Consider the following 23,428-nt stretch of genomic DNA (forward strand, 5'->3'; position numbering starts at 1 on the left):
CAAGTCAAAATCTAGGGGCTTTACTCAAAAGTACTGGCCAGTGAAAGGAAACACACAATTCCTAGTAATCATTAAAAAGAGCCCAAATTTAAGTCCAATCTAAATCGTAGTTGACATTATTACAGAACATTAAAAATATGGTAAAAATTTACACATTACACATAAAGTAGTTAATGTTTTGATTTAATAGTTTGCAAAAAAAAAAAAAAAAGATCTGCAGATGTGTTTCCAATTATACTGGCTTCTATATCCATGTATTGTAATAATATAGGCATGGTTACATATAGCGAAACTAAGGAAAAACCTATAGCATAACTATACCACAATATTTTAAGGTCTGAAGTTTGACCAGTACATATCAAAACATTGCCACATTTCACTGGTTGACTACATTGACAAAGAACCATTTACAATTAAAAAGAAAAAAAAAATCTTACAGACTTATTCTGACTGAAAGTTTCCTTTATTAACAGGCTTTTCCGTTTTGAAACTTAACAAGAAGCTTCCTTAGGCAGTTGGTACATAGCATGTGTTTTCAGGGTCTTTATCTTAATGCAGACTTGCTTGGTCATATAATAACTCACTTGGGTTTTCATCCCATTAATATGACCTCTTTTTTTCTGGCTCGTTTGAATTCAAGTTCCTTAAACCATCCATGAGTTTCTGGCAAAGGATTTGGTCTCCACTTTATACACCTGTTTTATTTTCCAAGGGCAATGAAATGTTCATTATATAGTAACACACAATAAATAACTCGTGGTTAACTCTAAGAGTAAGAATGGGAAGGGTGCCTATTGCATAGCAATACAGAAAAATCAAGTGAGGCAAGGCATAGGAACGTATGTACAGCAACTCCACTTAACGGGATTTTCCTGTTTTGTTTTGTTTTTCTTTCACATAATTAACACTAACAAATTCTTCCAGTGTTTATTTTTTTCTTAAAATAAAAAGGTTTTGCTTCTCGTCTCTTTCACTTACAGAGTAGGCGAAATGTAGAATAAAGCCTTCAACGTTTTTTTTTGTTTTTGTTTTTTTTCAGATGCCAGTTTTAACAAACAGAACACAAACTTCCAAAGTGTTTGAACTAGTACCGCTTTTTCAAATTTTTTTTTTTTTTTTTTAACACTGATGAAGCAAGGCTCTTATGTTTCTTGTTACAAACATTGTCATTTTTGGTGTCGTATCATCATCATCATCATCATCATCATCATCATCATCGTGTGATTATTGTCTTGCCACCTTTCCAAGGATCTTAGCTGCATTTGCAAGACTTTACAATCATATTAGAAAGCTGTTCAATCTTGGGTGTTTTGCCGATGTAGTAAAGAATGGTTAGCGGTTCTAAATCCTGGGACACGCAGCAAGGAGAAGCAGATGCTTCTGGATTTATGGTATTATATAAGCTGAGAACCTGAAAGGACACAGGAGAGAAAAGACAACATAGGAAAAGACAAAGAAAAAAGAAAAACAAAGGCAATTATTTTTTAAAGAACCATTCCATATTGTTGTCTTATCAGAATAATTTTTTTTTACTAAAACTCCCATCAGAGCCTGAATCTACCCTTAGGTACAGAGAAAGAGAGAAAGACACCTGTCTTCAGTGTGAAATCTTTCTATGCTAAGGGTCATCTCAGGGCGATTTCATGTCACCTAGATTTTTATTTAAAAGAGAAACAGATTAAAGAATCTTTTCATTTTATCATTGCTTCACGAATACAATCATGCTAGGAATGACATTAAAAGCAATCTATATGCTTCACTGTTCACTTCCTTATGTTTTGCTTAAAACAACAATAGAAATAATAATAATAATAATAATAATAATAATAATAATAATCAGCCTTCCATTTAGCTTTCCACGTGGTAAATGGTAATGGCTGAGTTGGAACAGTACCAGAGCCGAATGAGCAGCAAGTTCTATAATTAGTCCTGTACCTTTAACCCCATTCATTCTCTGTCAAAGGGGAATGTGACTTTTACCAATCGAAGTGTGTAGGTTCCCCAGTGATGATAAAGAGACATTTCCAAGGATGCCATTAATGTGTTAGTCAAGCAGTAAGTGACCTTTTCCTCGAGATTCACTGTGATTTTTTCAGCCTAAGACAGAAGATCTGTTCAGCGCAGCAACACTGAGTACTTTATTAGCGGGCTCTGGCTTCTTGGGGAACTGTCCAAACCACATATTTGTGACCATGACAGTTATTCTTCCTCTCTCCTTGAAAAACAAGCATGGTCTCAGCCTTCACACACTCCCTCTGTGTATCAGGGAGGGGAATTATGTTTCTACTTGGCAACTGGGCCTTGCCCACATTACAGCTACTGTTGCCACAGCCCAGAAGTCGCCTGGCCAAAGAGCCCCGACAAAGGGACAAGCATGAGCAAGCGTCCCTCACACGGCCAAGCACGTGGTCAGCTCCGAGTGCCAAAATCTACAGGGGAGTTGGGAAAACAGCTGAAGGAAGGGGAGTCATATTTGTCAATTTAAAGGCTAGCATATGTAGGCATTTATAAATAAATAGACTTCACGTTCCACTAACACACGATTTTTCATAGGAATTAAAGAGGAATTGGATAATACGGATTGTCTAAAATAATTGATAACCCCGAAACTCTTTTATTCAGCTGAAGGCATTATGTGATCTTGTTGGCAGCAGATTCATTTTCCTATCCCGCCGTGAAGGCAATTTTTCTAATGCCTCTTTAATAAGGAGATTTACAGAGGCATAACCCCAATGGGTAGCTACATTTCAGGAATAAAACACAGTAAGACGAGCACACAGAGGCCTAGCTGTAAAACGCAGAGGCCTGCCTTCCTAGTTTTCATTTGTCACCAAGCAGTTTGAGCACCTACATAACCTAGACTCCCATTTCTTTAGAAAAGTAAAAGGTTTGGACAAGATAACGTATGAAGTCCTTTCCATCATGAGGCACCAGGAAGAAGCATTTGGACAAATATCATTATGACACAGAAAAAGGCTTTGCTAATCTGGCCTGGGAACCCATGTAGGACCTGCCTCCTGACTTAGCCTTCTCTCCTCACTGAAGTAACTTGACAAAATATTCAGAGTCTTGTTTACTTTGGGTTCTGTTCAAAAAGACTTGGAGATACGAATTTTCAAATCATCTTCACATACATCATCTCTCTGTTCTGCACATCAACTCTCAAGTTTGGCATTATTTATGGTAAAGATAATTTTTAACAGAGACATTCCTTTTTTACTGATAAGAAAATGAGGTTCAGCGAGGTGAGATGATTTTCTAATTGTCACACACTCCTGACTCACTAGGCCAAAGCATCTCCTGATGTCCTCAGGGGACTCTCTAATATGATAGTCCCTGAAGGTGGGTGATAACAGGTCCTTTTTTCTAGATGGGGACCTGGGTCCCTGCACTCTTCACTGTGCATGACACTAAGTGATCTATTGACTCCAAAAGTTTTCCTAGCTACAAATTTATGCTTCCAGCTCTTAAGCATATAGAACAAAGCAAAAAATAAACCAAACGGTCCTCAAGGCGCTTGTAATCTAATTGGGAAGGGAAAACTTACTGTTCAAACTGATCAGGGTTATTTTCTGATTTCACCTACAGCCTACATTCTTCCTCCTCACTCAAAAGGATTTCTCCTGCACCCATTATGTGTGATGACAAAAGGGCACCAGGCCAATTAGAATTCATTTAGAAATACAGTTGACCCTTGAACAACATGCATTTGAACCGCGTGGGTCCACTTACATGCAAATTTTTTTTCCAGTACATATACAGTCAGCCTTCTGTATCCCTAGGTTTCCCATCCCCAGATTCAACCAACTGCTGATCAAAAGCAGTATTTTCCATCAGTGACTGTAGGCTTTGTTCTACAGCATTTCATAGAAGGGGCTTGAGCACCTGAGAATTTGGGTATCTGTGGAGGGTCTTGGAATCGCTACCCCACAGACACGGAGGGAAAACTGTAGTTAAGTTTTGAGGGAGTCAAAAGTTACATGTGGATTTTCAATTGAGTTTCGGGGCGGGGTGGGGGGGTACTTCTTCCAACACCCTGCATTGTTCAAGGGTCGACTATACTATCAGTAGTACACATTGACAACCCAAGAATAGAAGAAACGAGTTAGCCAAACGCTTACCCTACTGTGTTGAGTGTCCGAACTCCACAGGTATGGGCATGCCCCAGCACAGAAGTTAGCATTGTACCCTTTGGGTTCATGTATCCATTTCCACCCAAGGTCCCTCTTGAAATCAATGTACAGAGGACGTAGGCAGCAATTATCCTGCACGTTTCTGTTAAAAGAAGAGCAGTGGAAATTTTAAAGCTGACTTCCCACCCCACCCCCCACCCCTCATCCCAAACCAGAAAAATGACTCATTCATCTATTCAACAAATATCTATTAGCAAATGTCACAGGCCAGGTTTTGATGGTTTTACTGCAATCTAAGTGACTTTCATGAGGGGGTATATAGTCTACTTTCCCTTCTCACCCCCTGTATGTGACCTGAAAAATCAAGGCTTTCCCTTGAATGACTAGATACAAGCAGAGAGGTGGCTGCTAGAGACCAAGTGCTTTCCCCCAACACTGTGCAGTGTTGCCCTCCACCCTCTACAGCCCTTTCACATACAAAATGATGAAACGCAACAGCTATTTTCAAAGCATCTTCTGAGGCTTTTGGGGTTGAAAATAAATCCTTTATTTCATCTCACGTTTCTTGATCTAGGAAGGAACCAGAGATCAAGAATCATGGAGCCTTGCTTCGTGTAACCACTGGCTCTGGCAACCAAAAAACACCATTGTACCTGTGAACTCTGACACTTTGAGCTCTTTATGAGTGAGGACCCCTCACTGCCTCATAGCTCTCGAAAAAAAGAAAGAGGCTTCCTGTTAGCAGGCTTGATGAGAAACCGTGGAAGAGCAGTCCCGCTCTCCCTCCCTGAACTCACATGGCAATGGGAAATAAACTCTTGTCACCCTTACTTCTTCCCTATTCTATAGCTGAAGACATGACAAATAGCCTCCTTCTTCCATCTCTCTCACCTGTTACTGTGAAAGCGCTATGGCCATGGGCACTCTGCCGTGAGGAAGGCCTCATACAGATGGTGAGTCTCCCTAATTAGGGAGGCCCCTCAGGTCAACCTCATCTGCTCTGGGGAGCAGATAGCTCATTTTCTTCTTCAGCCTCAAAGGGCTTCAGAGGGAATTGGGGGAAAACTTCAGAGGGCTAGTTTTCTCCCTTCCCATTTGATTCATTGCTAAAGAGATGACGAACACAGCACAAATAACTATATTAAGCTGACGGAAAAAAGATGCTGTGAGACGCAGTAGCTACTCTGTACTATACCTGGCCTTAAGCACTGAGTGCACTTCCAGTCAATTTGTAGTCAAAGAAAAGCACAAAGGCAGTACAAGAAGTTACCAGATGCAATGACTCTATATTGCGTTTAAGTCCTTTACCTAAAGCAATAGGCTGCATCCAAAGCACGCTTCTTCCGCCGGCTGGACTGCTGTAACTCAAGTCTGTAGGAGGGCAACAACATTAGCAGGAGATGTGGGGTCTTCCCACTGGCTTTTTTCCTAGTGGACTTTATAGTTTTCTGATCACCACTGGTATATGTAGAGGTGCCATCAATACCTTGAAAAAATGCATTTGGGTAATAAACATTTAGCTTTACCTTCATCAGAGATAATCAGCCATATTTTTTTTTTTCTCTCGTTTGTCTATTGTCACAAACAGCAGTGATGAGCACAATGGCAGTATCAGCAGTCATTCCCCCACGGAAATAGATGTGGCCAATAGGACTATGCAGGTGACAAGGAATACTTCTAAATGGGGCTCTTGTCAGAAGGCAATTCAGGGTCCAAGGCAGGGCTTGTTGGTTATGAAAGTCACTACAGAAGAAGTCTTTGACCTCTAGTCCAAGGGCAATCCGGGCAGTTAATTTTAGTCCGTCCTCAGTGTAGGCTGTATTCAAGCCCTCCACAACTGAACACACAGCAATAGAACTCGCCTTGTCACCCGCTGGTTCACTCTCTGCTTAGGACTACTAAGCTCAAAAGACTTTCCTAATGAACATAAACTGAGACTTACACTAAACTGCAGTGAATTAGGCTCATGTGAAACAGAAGTCACCCTTACCTAATGCTATTTTGGGAAGCGGGGAAGAAAGGGCTTTTTCATTTATTTTATGGCATCCTCAACACTTTCCTGATTCCATCTGAGATTTAGAAACCCGAGCTCCCCAAAGCACGCTCCAGAGACTGCCAGTTTAAGCATTTAATCTCCACACTCTAGAGAATCGTGACGAGGTTAGAGACTGAAATAAATCGCTCGACCTCTGGGAGTATTTTTCCATGAGCAAAGGCCACTGTTAGCCTTCCGCAAGTGGATGGAGGTCCAAGGCGGTGTTAGTGAGGGCAGGGGAATCAGCTCCCGGACCTGGTGGCGTGGGGCCAATGCTTCTCTACCACAGGGACAGAGTTGCTCTCACCTCCCACCCTTCAATGACTTGTTATCTAACTCGTGAAGGGACCGGAACCCTGGGTGTCTCCTCATTCTCCTTGACTTTTGGCTAATTCACTAACAGGTGAGCAAGAACACGGGGAAACTAAAACCTTTCTATGCATTTATGAACTATCATAAAAGTTTGATAAGGAACGCATTCAAAATATCGGGCACCGGCTATAAAAGGCGAAGTGTCCCCATACATGGAAGTTTAGTGAAAGAGGTTGCAGAGCAAGGGAACCCCGTTCTACTGTGAAATAAAGTTATGGGTTCCTGGAGTTGGCTTGGGGGGTTATCAATATATTTCCTTGAATGCATGCTATCTTCTTCTACTGTAATATTGGCATGGATGGAAAGTTGGCTTGCTTATTCTTATAAAGGGCTTGACTCTCTAATAGTTTGGAGGCTTGTTGAGTTATTGCCAAGTCATCACTGGGCATCGAGCAGCTTAAACTAATCCCTTTCTTCGCATACTTTCTGCCTTCTTTCTCCAACAATGTCTTTGCCCAGATAAATGAAACTCTCCAGTCCTCCCCAAACGATCCCATTTTCACATGCAACCTGACTTCATCCCCCACGAAATCATCAACACAGGCCCTCCCCTCCCCCACCCCACAGGACCAAGTTTCAATTACCTGCAAATCTTGCTTCTAGCTCTTCACTTTTGTTGGGGATGATGTAATTATTAGATGGTACAAAGGTACAGCAGGGGCAGTGTAAGCTTATTTTAAATCCCAGGTTCCTGTCTGGAAAACATTAAGTCAAGGAGGTCATTTGTATGTGCGTCTATGGTCTTAAATCTGCAGTCAACTTGCAATAACTTAGGGTCACTGAGCATCTAGGGAGGAAAAGAGAGGGTGGTTGTAACCTTTATGGTGGAGCCATTCATGCACAGCGTCGGTCACGTCAAAGGAGAGCCATTCCCCTTCTGCTCTTGTCTTCACGACTTTGCTGTCGATGTAGCGCTGGGTTGGAGATGTTAAATCTTTGGATTTAAGAATCTAGAGAAGGAAAGAGCAAGCGAAGAGCTCAGTTGGCACACTGACAGTGCAGCTAAACCAAAACCATGAACTATACTCCGACTCATTACCTAAATTTAGCCCCGTTCTCGTCTCTCCACGTATTGTCCTCTCAATGGCATGGCCACATGCATAAAAACATAACACCAGGCCATTTGCCATGAAAAATAGAGCTACTAAATCAGCTGTGTGTTATGATAAAGGTGACAGGAACCATAAAGCCAAGTGTCTAAAAGAAAGTGACAGTAATTATTTTACTTTGCTGACATAAGCTTTGCAAGATTGCAGCCATAAATTCTATGCTATTAACTTAATGGTTTTGTTGTTCTGCTTCCCCACTTATTTAATCTGGGGAGTTGGGATGGGGGAGGGGTCCAATTCTGAGGATCCGTGCTCAGCCTCTGTAGACCCTGAATTATAAATCTCCTTCTAATAAAGAGAGAAGGGTCTTAACCCTGGTTCCTAAATCCACTGACATTAAAAAATGAGGCATGCCTCCGATTTTGAGGTAAGTCTCTAGCTGGGATTTTTACTCTCGATGTGACTTGTTATGATTTATAAAGATATTCCATCCCCCACAGACTAAGAATGGATTTGGGCAGGAGAAGTCTGGCACAATGTGTAGTGAGAATCTAAAAGCAAATCGTCCTGAACACTGAGATTGAGAAGGATGCATTCATTTTAAATAAATAAAGAGAATTGCAGTACGTGCTTGGGTTTCTGTAGGAAGTGAACATTTGGGGTAGTTTTTAAAAGTTCTGTCTGTCTTTAAATGGCTGTGTCTTCTGAACCACTCAAACCCAAGATACTAAGTCTCCCAGAGCTTTATCAACACCCTACCCAAACCCATATCCTGCCTTTCCTCAGGGCTTTGGGGCTCTAGCCCTGTCATATTATACGGCCCTTCCTGACACCGAGTCTCACACGTCTGTGCTCATTTCATACATATGGGTTTGGTCTCTCCAACAAGTTCATAAGCTTTCCCAGGGATCATGTCTTCAATCTGATCTCCTTTCAAATCACAATGCTTGATTGAATCAATGTCTGTTGAATGACTATCGGAATATCTAGATTTATTTACTCTCATTTAAAGTTTGAAAAACAAAAATGCACAATCTTTCCATTTATTTTAAAATGAACTTCTCTCCCACGTGTGCATGATTTGTTGCAGGTCATTTGGCAACAACCATGTCCTAGAGTATTTAGCATTATAGTAGAACTTTGTTTATTCCTGGATTAAGTAAGTTTAGAAAAGGAAAGCAATTCATACAACTGGACTTTGAGGTGCTCTTGTGAATTTTAGACGAACCCTACTCGACAGACCTGCCCTTAAGGTCCAACAAACCCCTCTAAGCGGAGAGCATCTAATCATGGTTCTTCCAATAGGCAAGTGATGCTCTTTGTGAATTAAAGGAAGCGAATAAACATGACGTGAGGTCTGGTACACTGGATTCTGGACTGGGCACATGTTATGTCATTGAATTTAATTCTCAAAATATTCCTGTAAGGTAGATGAAGAAAACTAAGCTCAGGGAGGTTAAGTAATGTGCCCAAGGCCTCACAGGAAACAAGTGTAGAGAGGATTCCAAGCAATCCCCTCCTTCTCCCCCTTCAGTGCTGGAGTTTGAAGGCCATAATGATGGGGGACTCAGGCTTGGAACCCTTACCCCCTTCCAGATGACAGAGAAAATTCAATGATAGAGGCGAAGATTTTTAATACAATGATAATGAATGTTGGTACAAGATGGAAATACAAAACATGGAATGCATACACAGTAAATGCTGACGTGAACTCATAACTTTAAAGGTAGAGCTTAACAGTAGCCAGTCCTCTAGAAATCAAACCTCACCCGGAAAACACTCCCAGGTGGGCAAATGAGACACCAGTTATCCAATTCAGGATAAGTGGTATAATTAACCTAACCTAGGGTAACAATGATAGGACAACGGGGAAGAAATTTTCAGGCATTTCCATCAGCGTCATGGTCTGAAAACTACTAATATACCCAGAACTCATTTTGCTACCATATCTTGAAATTTCTTCCCTTAGCTGACCTCCTATAATTATGCATAATTTCACAGTTATTTATATGTTCACTTTATTCCTAATTAGTAAGAAGATGAATCTTATTCATCTTCATATCCTTAACACTTAGACACACTGTCTAGAACAACACATTGCTTTCTTTGTTGATTAAGTAGATATGCTATTTATGTACTATATATATATAGAATGATATATCAAAAGTCTATGATATCTATCTATGAGATATACGTGTATATATAATATATATGTAAAATATATTTGCAGTTTCAGTGGAGACACAGAATTTTTAAAAAATCATGACTATCTTGACCAAATGGACAGAAAACACACTTGTAAATCTATGGAAATTCTTTACCTCACAGAATAAGTAAATATTGATGATCTTACTTTAAAAGCAGACCAAAGGGGAGCAAACATATTCTGAAACTTCTTTCTTTTTTAAATCTCAAAGATTAATGCTTCCTCAGCCACAGGACAAACACTAGTAAGTTCTGACAAAGGACAATTTCATATCGTCACATGGGTGAAAGGCCCTCAATATCTTTGTACTAGTTCAAGAGCAGGCCAAATTAAACCACCCAAGATAGCTAGCTAGCTAGCTACAGAATTCTGAGACACAGAAGTGCCTTTGGTCTTGGGGATTTGCTGTTTCGAACTTTCTCGCCAAGGAGTTCTTAAACCCACTTGTTGCAATTTAACTCCATTCTTTCTTATCCAGTCTTCAGTGGAAACAGGAAACAGCTGCTTTCCATCACTCATAGAATATCCCTCATATTCTTGAAGACTATTATTAAGTCCCCTCAGCATGCTTGCGCTGTCTCTCTCTAAGCTAAATAAACCCAGTTCCTTTAGCCCATATTTAGTGGAGCAGTTTCTCAAACCTTTAATCAGGTGGGTCACTAACAAGAATAAATGATGCTACAGAAAAAGAACTCTTCCCACAGCTTCGTGACTCTGTTTCAGACCTGCCTAAAAAATCTACTACCGTGTTTCCCTGAAAATAAGATCTAGTCGGACAATCAGCTCTAATGCATCTTTTGGAGCAAAAATTAATATAAGACCCAGTATTATATTATATTATATCATATCATATCATATCATATCATATCATATCATATCATATCATATCATATTATATTAAAGACCCGGTCTTATATTATAGTAAAATAAGACCGGGTCTTATATTAATTTTTGTTCCAAAAGACCCATTAGAGCTGATGGTCCTGCTAGGTCTTATTTTCGGGAAAAACGGTAACCACATTTTAAAGTCTCAAATCTTAACTTAAAAGGTATTTTCTTTCCAAGAATAAGCACAACCTCCTTCTGTCCCATTTACCTTCCATTTATCACTCATGCTAAATTAAACTATAAGGGAAGAAAATCTATCTACTGTTATTACCGATTAGTACTTTCTTAAATTCAAGAGTTTATACAAAATGACCAGATCGGTCCATTTCCCATTCTCTTTTAGCCTTTGCTGTCTGCCTTCCTCTAATCTCCCCACAATAAGTGTATTGAGTGTTAACAGTCATGAATGTGCAGCTGTTGTTGTTTTTTTTTTTCCTAGAGCCACAGTCGCTTTTAAATTCCTTTATACATCTTATCATGACAAAGATAAATTAGTTGAACAGTGGACACTCTCTTAACTGGCCTCCATTTAACTGGCCAGATTAACCAGTGCTCTCCATTTGTTCTGCGGTCCCTGGAATAGATAAATTCATGGAGATAGAAAGTACAAGGAGGTTAGCAGGGGCTGGGGCAGGGTTAATGGGGAGTGATTATTTAATAGGTACAGAATTTATGTTTGCCATAATTGAAAGTTCTGGAAATGGATAGTGGTGATGGTTGTACAACATAGTACATGTACTTAATGCCAATGAATTGTATACTTAAAAAAATAGTTAAAAAGTAAATGATATGTTATGGTATTTTACCATCATATTGTTTTTCCAATTTTAGATGTGGTATAGACAGCTGTAAAAAAAAAAAAGATAACAATAGGAATAATATGATAAAAAACTAGAAGGATCCTGCACTCAGGTTCCACAGCAGTTGTGCTGAAACTTCCCTCTTCTTCAAAGAAACTGAAAAATAGAAATTGCAGATGATGCAGTGTGGTGTGGTTCTTGGAAAACACAGGATGGGGTTTGGCAGGAGGCAGAGCCATGGTCAAAGACAAATCCTTGGCCTTTTGTTAAAAAGTCAGCATGTAAATAGTGTGTGTGTGTGTGTGTGTGTGTGTGTGTGTACATACGTAAACACATATTTTTAAGTTAAAATATTTAAGGTTTGCATTCTCTCTCTCTCTCTCTCTCTCTCTCTCTCTCTCTCTCTCTCATTTCTATAATCCTCTGCTTTAACTTTCTCTTTAAATAATAGACCAACAACCCTTCCTACAACTGAATTAGAAAAGAGCGCTTCTAAAATATTGAAAATGAGATTAGCTCTCTCTCATTTAGCTACTACCCACAAAGATGTCTCAATGTTACCTTCGTTATATTACTGACATATACACATTATCTATAATGCAAAATACCCACATATTACCTCTGGCAAGTCTCTAAGCTCTTTGGGGAGTTACAAAACTCCCTACACAAAAGGATCCATTCATCTCTCTGCCACTGGAAAGCAGCCAATCAGGGAGTGGATAGAGGTGAAAATCACTGATATTACCCAATAGTTTGGGGGCAAAAAAAAAAAAAAAATGAATAAAAGAAATAGAAGTCTAGATGCAAAAGTATAGCCAGAGGAAATCTTAGTCTTAAAGGAATAATGCTGTAAATCAACCCAGCATTTGGCGTAAACATGAAGAGTGCCATCTTCCAGTCCTACCATGTTTCCCTGAAAATAAGACCTAGCCAGACAATCAGCTCTAATGCATCTTTTGGAACAAAAATTAATATAAGACCTGGTCTTATATTATATAAGACCCAGCATTATATTATGTTATATCATAAAGACCTGGTATATTATATTATATTATATTATATTATATTATATTATATTATATTATATTATATTATATTATATTATATTATACCCAGTCTTATATTACAGTAAATTAAGACTGGGTCTTATATTAATTTTTGCTCCAAAAGACACATTAGAGCTGATGGTCCGGCTAGGTCTTATTCTCCGGGAAACACAGTAGGAGATACTGCAAAGAATCATAAGAAAGCATTAGAAAACTCCATCATACTTTGCGTATTCAGACTTCAACAGACCTACAGCAGAGCCACGGGGCCAATTCAGTCAGACTTCTATGGAAAGAGAAAGGGTTATAGACAAAAACTGACACCAGCTTAACTAGTATAGTCCCATCTTGTAGCTGTCTTTAAATGCATTTAATGTTTTTAATGTATTTACTATTCAAATGTATTTAAATGTTGGCAGTGACTTGCAGGGATTAACAAATGCTGACTTCAACACTCACTCTGCTAGTCACGAGCACCATTCTCTCAGATCTGCCTGACCTTGAGTCATTAGCTTCAGTGTCATAAAATACTAGCACTAGGCTTAGGGGTCATCTGCTCCAGCCCAATACGATTCATTCTCTAACATCTCTGTCTTTGAAGATGTCTCATGACAGGGAACGCCCTAACTGAGAAAGGCCATCCCGTGTACAGACTACGTGTGTGTTGGAATTGTTCTTTACCTTGGACTTAAAATTCCCATCAACCAGTCTTCGTTAATAAAGTACCATTGCCTCATAGTCATACACTCATTGTAGTTTTGGGAATCTTTTAACACTGTCACGTTTTTTCGTCTTCACTAAAACCCTGGGAGGTGGACTTCATGGCGTTTATTATCTATATTCCACAGCTGACGGAAAAGAAGCCTGCGGTACTAACCTGGGTGATCAAAGCCCTACAGGGAAAGCTTGGATTAACATCTTGCCCCGTTAATACCAGTGGAGAGGGCTTTCCAATATTGTACTTTGCTGTCAGGAATAAGATGGGAAATTCTCTTTCTTCTTTATGTCAGCCCCCAGCATAAGAAGTGCCTTCCATAACTGCTTCCTTCAGGACAGAGTTAGAGGCGCTTTCCCATCCTTGTCAAGCCCCGACTCACTGTCCCTTTTAAAATCAATTCCTCCACAAACTCCAGATACAGTCTAGAAGAATATGGAGAATCCAAAGAATATGCCACATGTGGAAAAGAGGGGATCTTGCTTCTCTTGTTCTGGTCACTATTTTTAATGCAAACTATTTGCTTTGGGCAGCAGCCACATCATAGTAAACTTTTCACGAAACAAAAGCTTCATGCTTACGCAAAATGCTAAGTCAGATTTTTCACTCCAAATCTTTTCTAGGAAGACATGGAATAAAAAGAAAGGAAGAAGAGAGGAAGGGAGAGAGGGAAGGAGGGAGAAAAGGAGGGAGGAGCCCGAGAATTTGCATTTCTAATGCATCCCTAGGTGCTGCACAAGCTGCTGCTCCAGGGACCACTGAGAACAGTTGTTCCAGTCTGTGTTTATACAATTCATTTTTTGAACCTAAGTGCAAAGTACACATATATCTTTGCAAATTTTGAACTTCTTAATTTGACCTTCACGTTTAGCCTTTTGGAATCTGGAATCTCTCTGAAGTTTGCTATTCAACAAACACGTAAGCTGTCCTTCCCAGCTACACGGTACCCAGCAACTGTGCACCCAGTGTCTTCATCCAGTTGGTGAGAACAGAGGCCAAAGGCATAACCTGTTGTTGAACCCTTAGGTACTTCTTTCCTGGTTGGCCCTGTTTCTTTAATCAACGCTCTGTTACGCTGTATATAGCAGGGGAAAAAACAGAACTTTGCTCGTGTCAGTGAGGTGTGAGGCCCCGTTTAGTCCAGGAGGGCTGCCCATCTTTGCCAACTGACAATCCACTTCATTTCCTCTGTGGTCCCTTTGCCTTCTTTGAAGAACCCATAGAGTTTGCCAAGTGCATTTGAAATCATTAGTATAGTGAAAAGATTCATAGGCTTTGAAGTCAGGCAAACATAAACAATCACGTCCTGGATCTGTGATTTTTCTTATTTATGAAAGGGTTGATAAAACCCACCTTGTATGTTTTTGGGAGAATTAAATGACACAGAGCAGGCAAAGTGCCTATCGCATTACCTGGTATTCAATAAATGTGAGTTATTATTATAATCACGTTCCTTACCTTGTCAAAATCTTCCAGAGGCTTCTACTGGCTGGTGAATAAACTCTAGATTTCTTAGATTAGTATTTAAGACACAATTTGCCACCAACCTATCATCTTAGACTCACCTCTCATTCCTGGAAGCCCAATCTAAATACTATCCCTAAAACATATATTACATGTCTCAAACTGTGTGTTTAGACTAGGATCCCCATCGGAATGCCTTCCCCACTCCTCTGATTTTTACCTCAAAACAAGACACACCGAAAACAAGACTTTCTATTCTGACTTCTTCAGTCCAGCCTTTCAATAAACTGTCACTTTCACTCTAAAGTCAGTTTTCTTGTCCTGGTTCCCCAAGCGATTACTGGGTATGCTGAGCAGTTAGCTCTTTGCACACAGTGGCATCAACGGTAACCCTGTGTGTACAAATGTAAATGTCAGTTTCTTCCCACGGGATAGGAAGCTCCTCAAAGACAGAGGGAAACAGACGTATTTAAACCTCCACAAACCCTGAAGCTGACACTAGCACCTTCAAGAATACGTATTGATCGATTTCATTTTGGAGGAGTCTGACTCTCTGAGTTGAAATCTTGGTGATGCTACCATGTGCTCTCAGGCCGACAAACAGAGCACACTCATGAAGGTATGTCTTGGCTTATCCACAGGAGAGACAACTGGTTCTCCCACACACCACTGCAACATTCAGACTCTGAAACCCTTTCATCGACTGTGAAGGAGGCTTTTGCCCTCAAGACAAAACAAAGCAAAACAACAACAGCAACAAAACCCTACATATACTAAAATATTTAATACGATCAGTTCATCTCTTTAGTCGTCATTCATTCACTGAAGAATTGCTGAGCGTCTTATAGGCCCCGGAGTCCTCATTTATTCATGTGTTGGAATTTAGTTTATAGCTCACTGCCTCCAGTGTAGTCCAACAAATCTTAAGCCCCAGTGGTGAACAAGGCATCCCCATATATCCCAGGACACTCACATGGGCCCTGTTCTTAACCCTTCCACTGCGTTAATTTATTTCAAGTTTTGGTTTCAAAATGTGTCAAAAATCCACAAAAAAATCAAAAGTTGGTATTTTGACTATTTTATGCATATATACTTGCACTCCACAGTAGAGGGAAATGTTTTTTGAGCACATGGGATAAACACGAACGCCGCAGTCAGGGGATGTAACTATTCATTCAGATATAGCTGAACATCACAGCAAAGGAGTTTTAAAGGAGTTCATTCTATAGTAAAGGAATACAGACATCTCCACAGACATTGAAAACAATGTCTTCCCAGGGCACAATTGAGTCCACCGAGGCTGGGTGTCTAGCCTAGCCTTGTGAGATCAGGGAAGGTTTCCAGGAGCAAGAAGAAGGTAAAAAGATAATTATCAACAACCCCAAACTGGCAAGGATGTGAGGTACAAAGAGAGCAGTCCAGGTACACAGAGGTGCTGGGTCATTAGGAAGAGAACCAACAAATGCATCCTCTTTTCTCTGCAGGGTCCTCTGATCCTTTCCAAGTTCTCTAGGCTTGAATTGATGGAGATTTTGCCTGTATTAGCTCCTAGGGCTGCCTTAACAAAGCAGCACATGCTGGGTGGCTTAAAACAACTGAAACTCACTCTCTCGGAGTTGTGGAGACCAGAAGCCAGAAATGAAGGTGTTGGCTGGGCCACGCTCCCTCCGATACCTCCGGGGAGCAGACTTCTGCAGCTTCTTCTAACACCTGGTGATTTGCGGGCAACCTTGGGTATTCCTCAGCTTCCAGCAGCACCACTTCAGTCTCTGCCTCTTTTGTCTTCACATAGCATCCTCCCTGAGCATCTCTGTCTTCACATGGCCATCTTATAAGGACACTGGTCATAGAAGATGAGGAGCCTACCCTACTTCAGTATGGCCTCCTTTTAATGTAAATAATTACATGTGCAACCCTACGTTCAAAGAAGGTTACGTTCTGAGGGATTGGGGATCGAGCCTTCGATGTGCCCTTTTTGAGGAGACACAATGCAACCTGTATGAGTCGGTGTTCACACATTATATTGGGGAGAGTATGTTCTAAATGTTTGATCCGACCGTGAAGTTCTGCAGAGCAGAGAACGTTCTGATGCTTCCTTAATCTGCCAGAGACTTTTCTACTGCTATTTGCACAGCCCCTGCTTGGTAAACCCTGATTGGCTAAAAGACTTCAGTAGAAAGAAACACATGATCAAGTGACAAGCCCCTGAACAGTCAGTTTTTTAGAATGATAGACAGAAACTACTTCTTGGAATTTTACACACACACACACACACACACACACACACACACACCAAGGAGAACAAAAAGAATCATCAGATAGTGTAAGCAATTTTATTCTGTATTTTACCCTTTCTATTAGGTTGGTGCAGAAGTAACTGCAGTTTAAAAGGTTAAAAATAATTGCAAAAAGCACAATTACTTTTGCACCAACCTAATAGTTAATCTATTTCATTGCGGAATGAAGGTAAGGGAGAAAGAAACAAGAAAGAGAATTTCCAAGTACTAGAAAATGGGGCTTTACAGGGAATCAAACCTGGGAGAAATGGCTTTTCTTCCACTGGGGCATAAATGCAGCCCTGTGTTCCTCTTAAATGGCAACCTCTTTGAACAATGCAGGGTCACCTTGGGGCTGCAGAACAAGTGACACACTGCGTGATTATCCTTCAGAAGCAGCTGAGCAGACCTGGGACTTATCTTGCTTGTCCCGTCGCCATGTCCTGTAATTGCCATGGCTCTTTTGTAATTGCATCCCTCTAAGAGGTCGTAAGTAATGGATACTTCACAAGAGCTTTGCGAGAGCCTGCAGAGAAGACTCCCATAGAATACACACCAGCTTCAAAAGAAAGGCCCACAAAATACCATCTTTCTGGAGCTCAGAGAGCTTCATTATCACGTCACTGTATTAACTCTTTCTCTTTATGGTACACAGTTCCTATGTGACACCTATCTATGTGCAATTAAGATAAAGGATGGCATATAGAGAGCATGATGACAATATCACCAGATATGTCTTCAAGACACACACACACACACACACACACACACACACACACACACACAGAGAGGAAAACCTCTCCTCTGAGATGAAAACACCTTATAATCCTCTATTGTTTCCTTCCTTTTTTTTCTTTTTCTACAGATGGGCCTTTGTGCTGACTGCACATGTGTAAACAAGTAAATTCATTTCTCCAGGTGGAGGGATGAAGGAGTTCTTTGTGTGAACAGAAGCCTCTTGGATGCTACAGTTCAGTTCAGTGTATAATCCCATCGTGTATAAATCACACAGCAGAGAGAAAGATTCGACTGGACAAAAGTCACATCATCCCAGGCAAGGAACGAGAGGGGTGTGGTTCAACAGTGATAGAAGATGAAGGGAAACTAAGTCAGATTCAGGAGTCAGGTCAGTCCCCCAGGCTGAACTACACAGATTGGTATGAGTTTTGATAATTCTAGTTGTTTCTTATCACGAGGGGAACCAGTGTCCCCAACAAGACTTCAAGCTCTTAGGGGTCATATCCTCTGATTTTCTTATTTGATCTCCCTTTCCAATTCCTCTGTGACTTGACACTAACACACTCTTACTTGGGGAACATACTTCCAATTTCCTATTTCCTGGCTACCAGTAACACATGTGGCCTTTCCTGCAATTTCAGTCCATGCTTATATTCAGTAGAGCACTTTAATTTATGGGGTGTAACTATAAAGTAATGAGTCTAAAAAACATGATAAAGTGATATGCCTGGTTTTTCTACAAATATACAGTTTCTGGGTTACCCAAGAATAGCAGTTGCACTAATTTATTATGTAATTTCTATTTTTTTACCTACATAGTTATTACCCACTTAAGCAGTATTAGCTCTGATTAAATAATAGAAAATAGTTAGATGGATGGCTTTAAAACAAATGTCGCAGAATTTCCAAATCCAAATAATAAATGAATAATGTTTCTCAAAAGAGGCACCTCATCACGTTCCATACTTATTTCAACAATGTTCCTTGCACTTGAACCTTATCTTGAAATATTTCTTAAATTCATTCAAAGACATGTATTGGGCATCCACAATGTACCAGACACTGTTCCAGAAAATTGTCTCTAGAATTGGAGATAAGAGTATCAACAAGGAAAAGATGGAGGACAAGGTCAAGTGTAGCAACTGATGAAAGTGGTGATGACGAAGGAGAAACGTCCAGGGTAGAATGGGAATAGGAAGTGTTTGCTGGGAAGAGGGACCCTGAACTGTTGGACAGGGTGGCCTGGAAGGTCTCTCTTGAGCAGGTGACATTCAAGGAAAGACCAGAAGGAAGGAAGGGAGGAAGTCTTCTAGATAGAGGGACCAGCACTGTGAGCAGAGGGCACAGCGGCCACAAGCCCTCCGAGGGGATAAGCATGGGGTGTTTGAGAATCAAAGAGGCCAGTATGGGGGAGCTGCCTGATTGAGGAAAGTCATGGCTGGGGGGCCAGTGAGAGATAGGTGAGGGACAGCCTCGTCAGGTACAAGAAGGGCTTTGGCTCCCACACAGAGTGAGGTAAGATGCCTTTGCAGGTCTCTGAACAGGGGTTTTGATCTGACCAATATCTCAGCAGGGAACCAGGCTACCTGCTATGATGCAAAAGCCCCGAAGGGGCCCAGGGCAGAAACAGCGAGACCAGCTAGGAAGCCACTGCAAGAGCCCCAACAAGAGAGAAGGGATAGGGGTGGTAGTGGCTGAGATATGACAAGTGGTTGGATTTCGGATCTGTCTTTTACAAACTACCGTCACCTAGGAAAATCAACTGAATTACTTTGCATTTTCCTCTTCTCTAGAACTTCGGCAGCCTTCAAAAATCGACAGTGCCTTTCAAAAATCCACATGTGTCCACTGAAGGCATTCTCTCTCCACTATGGTATTTGTAGGCTGTGAACACAGTTCTAGAACAGAAGTTCCAAAAAAATACTCTGAGCACTGTTGGTATCAGGAAATAAACATATATATCCTCCCTCGAAATGATGTTTGCCCTGGTGGAGGTTATAGAAGAGTTGAATGTGAAAAGGTAATAATGGGATAGGGCTTGAGGTAAAAAGATACCCCTACCGGGGTCAGTCACTCTATGTGCTTCAAAAAGGAAAGCAAGACACATCACGGTTCCCAGTCCGCCACTGCTATCCTTAGAGTTTTAATAAAGGAAATGTACAAAGCACGGAAAACATGGCTGCCCCCACCTCCTCCACCATAACCCTGTTCTGCTCCACTGATAATAGGAAATGGGTCACAGGAGACCTCATGCAACCAGACTGCCTGAGATCATCACGGAGTCATTTTATAATCACAAGCCAGCTGTCAGGGAAATACAAACTCTGTCCTAGATGACAAGCCAAACCCCGGAAATAATCCACTCCTTACACATCTCCAACGTGCCAGACACTTTACCTATGTGCTCCTTCACAGACCCATTAGACAAGAAATGTTATCACCATTTTATGAGGCCAAACTGAAGCTCAGAGAGATGAGTGATTTGTAAGACCTGAAAACAAATCCATAAAAAAGGTGGAAGGTGACTCCAGGGCTGCCTGGCAACAAAGTTCTCCTCTTTCCTGTTTTGGGTTGCTCATCACCAATGAGGCTGCCACAAGCAGAGTGAGTTGAAAATATGAATGAAGGAAAGTCTGAAGCAAACCCCTGGGACAGCCGCTCAGAACCCAGATCCTGCAGAATTATGGGCCAAGGTGAGTTTCCCTTTTTAAGAATCGTTAAGCAGATCGTAAATTTAAGAGACTGTTCCTGATAAAAGTTCAAACTCCGTGGTTTAGAAACTGTAATGATAATAATAGTAACCACTGAGCTGACTGATACTGGCCTAGGGGTTTCCATGCATTCCATGGGATCCTTGCCAAGTAGGTGCTTTTATCCACATTTCACCGACGTGAAAATCTTGTCAGTGATGTGACTTCCTCGGACCGCCCCATCCCCCAAAAAGGGCAAAGTCACACCTTGAACCCACACAGGCCCAACTCCAAAACCTGTGTTCTTTCCACTAGTTTGGTAAAGTGGTCAAGAGCACAGCCTCTGGGCCCAGATGGCCTGGGTTCAAATCCTGGTTCTGCCTCTTTTGAGCTGCAAGGCCTGGACAAATTTCCTGAACTTCTCTGTGCCTCAGTTTCCTCTTTTGTAAAATGAACATAACAATAGTACCTTATAGGTACGATAATAAACTTTATAGGGTTATTGTAAGGATTAAATGAATCAATCTATACAAAGCACTTAAAACAGTGCCTAGCACAGAATAAGCAGTGTTAGCAATAATTATCAGCAGTGCTAGAGTTATATTATGCAAAGGAACACAGAATTATCAGTTTTGCAAGATTATTAACATTTCTTTGAATACAGTGTGGCAAGACTACTACTGTTCACGGGACTCTGTCTGCTCACAAGGTTACCAGACCCTGGGTGATGTCATACCTCATGCACATGACAATGATCCGATTTCCTCATGAGGCAAGCATGTCATTCGATCAGATTGAAAAAAAAACTGAGATATTAATAGCCTTGTGCAAACAAAGTGTTTATTATACCTCGAGGCTTTTTTTTTTTTTAAGTGGGTTACTATACTCTGTGTCTCCAACGTGGCGCCAGAGTGAGGGTCAGTATTGAGATTGTGCGCCGTAAAATTCTGTACAACAGGAGCACAGTATAACTTTTTTTTTTTTTTCAGTAGCATTTTTAGCAAGTCTAATTGAACAGACAAGTCAGTTTTTTTGGCTGACCTCTTTTATTTTACACACCCTTGGGCAATATGAGAAATGAGAGCTCAGCTGTGTGTGTGTGTGTGTGTGTGTGTGTGTCTGTGTCTGCACACATGCATGCTTTTGGGGTTAGAAAGAGGGGGCATCTTTTTTAATTAACCCCCTCAGTGCTGTGCTTCCCAAAATGTGAGGATCTTCAAGCTTCATTTGGCAGCAAGAGAGTCCCTTAAAAACAGGCCTCCATCATCTATATTGCATTTTCATGGTAAAGCCTTAGGGCCATGTGTAGTTTAAAATCTTTTGCAGAGACGATACATACGTACAAAAAATGTCCATTAAAGTGACTGGTGATTCACGCTTCCCCACTAAAATCTTTGTTTACCTCTTTTGCTCCATAAACATCAATTCACCCTGTCATCCTCTAATCTGAAAAATCATTTAACATTTACCCTACAGCTTTGCAGCCAAAAATTTGACATGGATATACATGGCTTTGGATTTAGCCACTGTTTTGTAGCTCCGTGTCACTGGTCTCTAAAAATGAGATTTCATCACACTTGACAAACTAGTGACTGTCTACATGCAAATTCAAATAGGCCTTAAAATGCAAGTATTAAAGAAAGAGGTCAGAGAAAGCAGGCAGGACAGGATTTTACTTTTCTCTCCTTTGTCCAAGTTCTTATATCCTATAGAGCGGGGAGTTCCCTTGTCAGGCAAAAGTGTCAACTGAAGCTGGATGCCTATCTCTCTACAAAAAGGAACAGCTCCGTTGCTCCTCCTAAGGTCACAGCCAGGAAATCTAAGGTTCCTTTCAAATTCACTGAGTTTATTTCATCTCAGTACATTCATCTTCTATTGATTAATAGGAACCCATCAGCGGATTGTATTCTACCAAGCTACGGGACACCAACATTTGCGGCCTTATACCAGCTCCATGCAAGGATTTTTTCCCCATGATGCTTTATGATACATTAACCCAGTACATCCCATGGCCTCCCAGTGAACTATCTTTGCATGATTTTATTAGTGTTCTGAAGCTAATAAGTTACTCTTAACCTAACAACTGACTTGTGTAGGTAATTCAATAGAGGGTTCCTCCTCTTGGAGTAATCAAAGACTTGGAAGTCAAAATCTAAGAAATGACATGGAAGGAAGGGAACTGACACTCACTGAGTTCCCACTCTCCACCGGGCAGCTATAGACATTGTTTTATTTTGCCCCCGCAGTAAATACCAAGTGAATCAGGAATTATTAAGAAAGTTTAGATCGCAATGCCTGTGCGATTAAACACTATACCAAGCTGCCTCACAAAGGGTGAACAGACAACAGATATAACTCTGAATTCCCAGGGTGTCAGTGAAACATGGTTAAGACAGTTCAAACAGAGATTCAAGAAAATACTATGCCTATTAATTATCTAAGCCTGCTCCTATCTCAATCTGATTTAATCAGGTATGTCTGCTATAAACGTTGTTGGGCTCAAAGGAATCTCTTGATTTAGGTAGAAAGCTCAGCCCCTTGGAATTATGGGCCTGCCCACCCAAGCAGTGCAACCAAGATGGATGACTGCCCCCAAATTCTCACTACTCTCTTTCTGGAAAGACTGAGTTCTGAGGCATTTCTCTAGATCCTCCAGATTTTGCTCCAAGAGTGCCCTGGGTATATCTTGATCAGTAGAAAGACCATATGGCTGAGAGACCATTCCCAAGTCTGTTCCTCCACCAGACATTGAGCAATTGGAAAATGGAGGCTGAGTCTGATTTATCTCTAGATGGGGCACCAGTTATGGTGCTGGCACCAGGAGACACTCAGAGTGTGCTGACTACTACTCCACACGGTGGGTTAGTACAGCAAAGATGGCTGCAACTACTGTGACAGTTTTTTCATCAAGAAGTGGGGGCCTATTTCCTTTCCCTTTGAATCTGGGCTGGTCTGTAGCTCATTTGATCAATAGAATAAGGTGGAATTGATGCTCTGCCAGTTCTGAATTTAGTCT

At 40.9% G+C, this 23,428-nt stretch overlaps 1 protein-coding gene across 3 annotated transcripts in view; it reads right to left on the reverse strand.

Annotated features, from left to right (window-relative positions):
- Positions 1 to 441: 441 nt before the first annotated feature.
- TGFB2 (transforming growth factor beta 2) overlaps positions 442 to 23,428 on the reverse strand; it is a 74,392-nt gene continuing 51,405 nt past the window's right edge. For 2 of the 3 annotated variants that reach the window (XM_019742637.2, XM_019742716.2), the window contains 5 exons: positions 7,358 to 7,490; positions 7,125 to 7,235; positions 5,442 to 5,619; positions 4,122 to 4,275; positions 442 to 1,411 (listed from right to left, as the gene is read on the reverse strand). In XM_019742637.2, the coding sequence (XP_019598196.1) occupies positions 1,253 to 1,411; positions 4,122 to 4,275; positions 5,442 to 5,619; positions 7,125 to 7,235; positions 7,358 to 7,490 (735 nt within the window). In that variant the 3' untranslated portion in view covers positions 442 to 1,252. The remainder of the gene's footprint in view (positions 1,412 to 4,121; positions 4,276 to 5,441; positions 5,620 to 7,124; positions 7,236 to 7,357; positions 7,491 to 23,428) is intronic. The other variant, XM_019742790.2, reaches the window with a different exon arrangement.

The sequence above is a fragment of the Rhinolophus sinicus genome, linkage group LG12, assembly GCF_036562045.2.
Source record: "Rhinolophus sinicus isolate RSC01 linkage group LG12, ASM3656204v1, whole genome shotgun sequence".
Taxonomy (NCBI): Eukaryota; Metazoa; Chordata; class Mammalia; order Chiroptera; family Rhinolophidae; genus Rhinolophus; species Rhinolophus sinicus.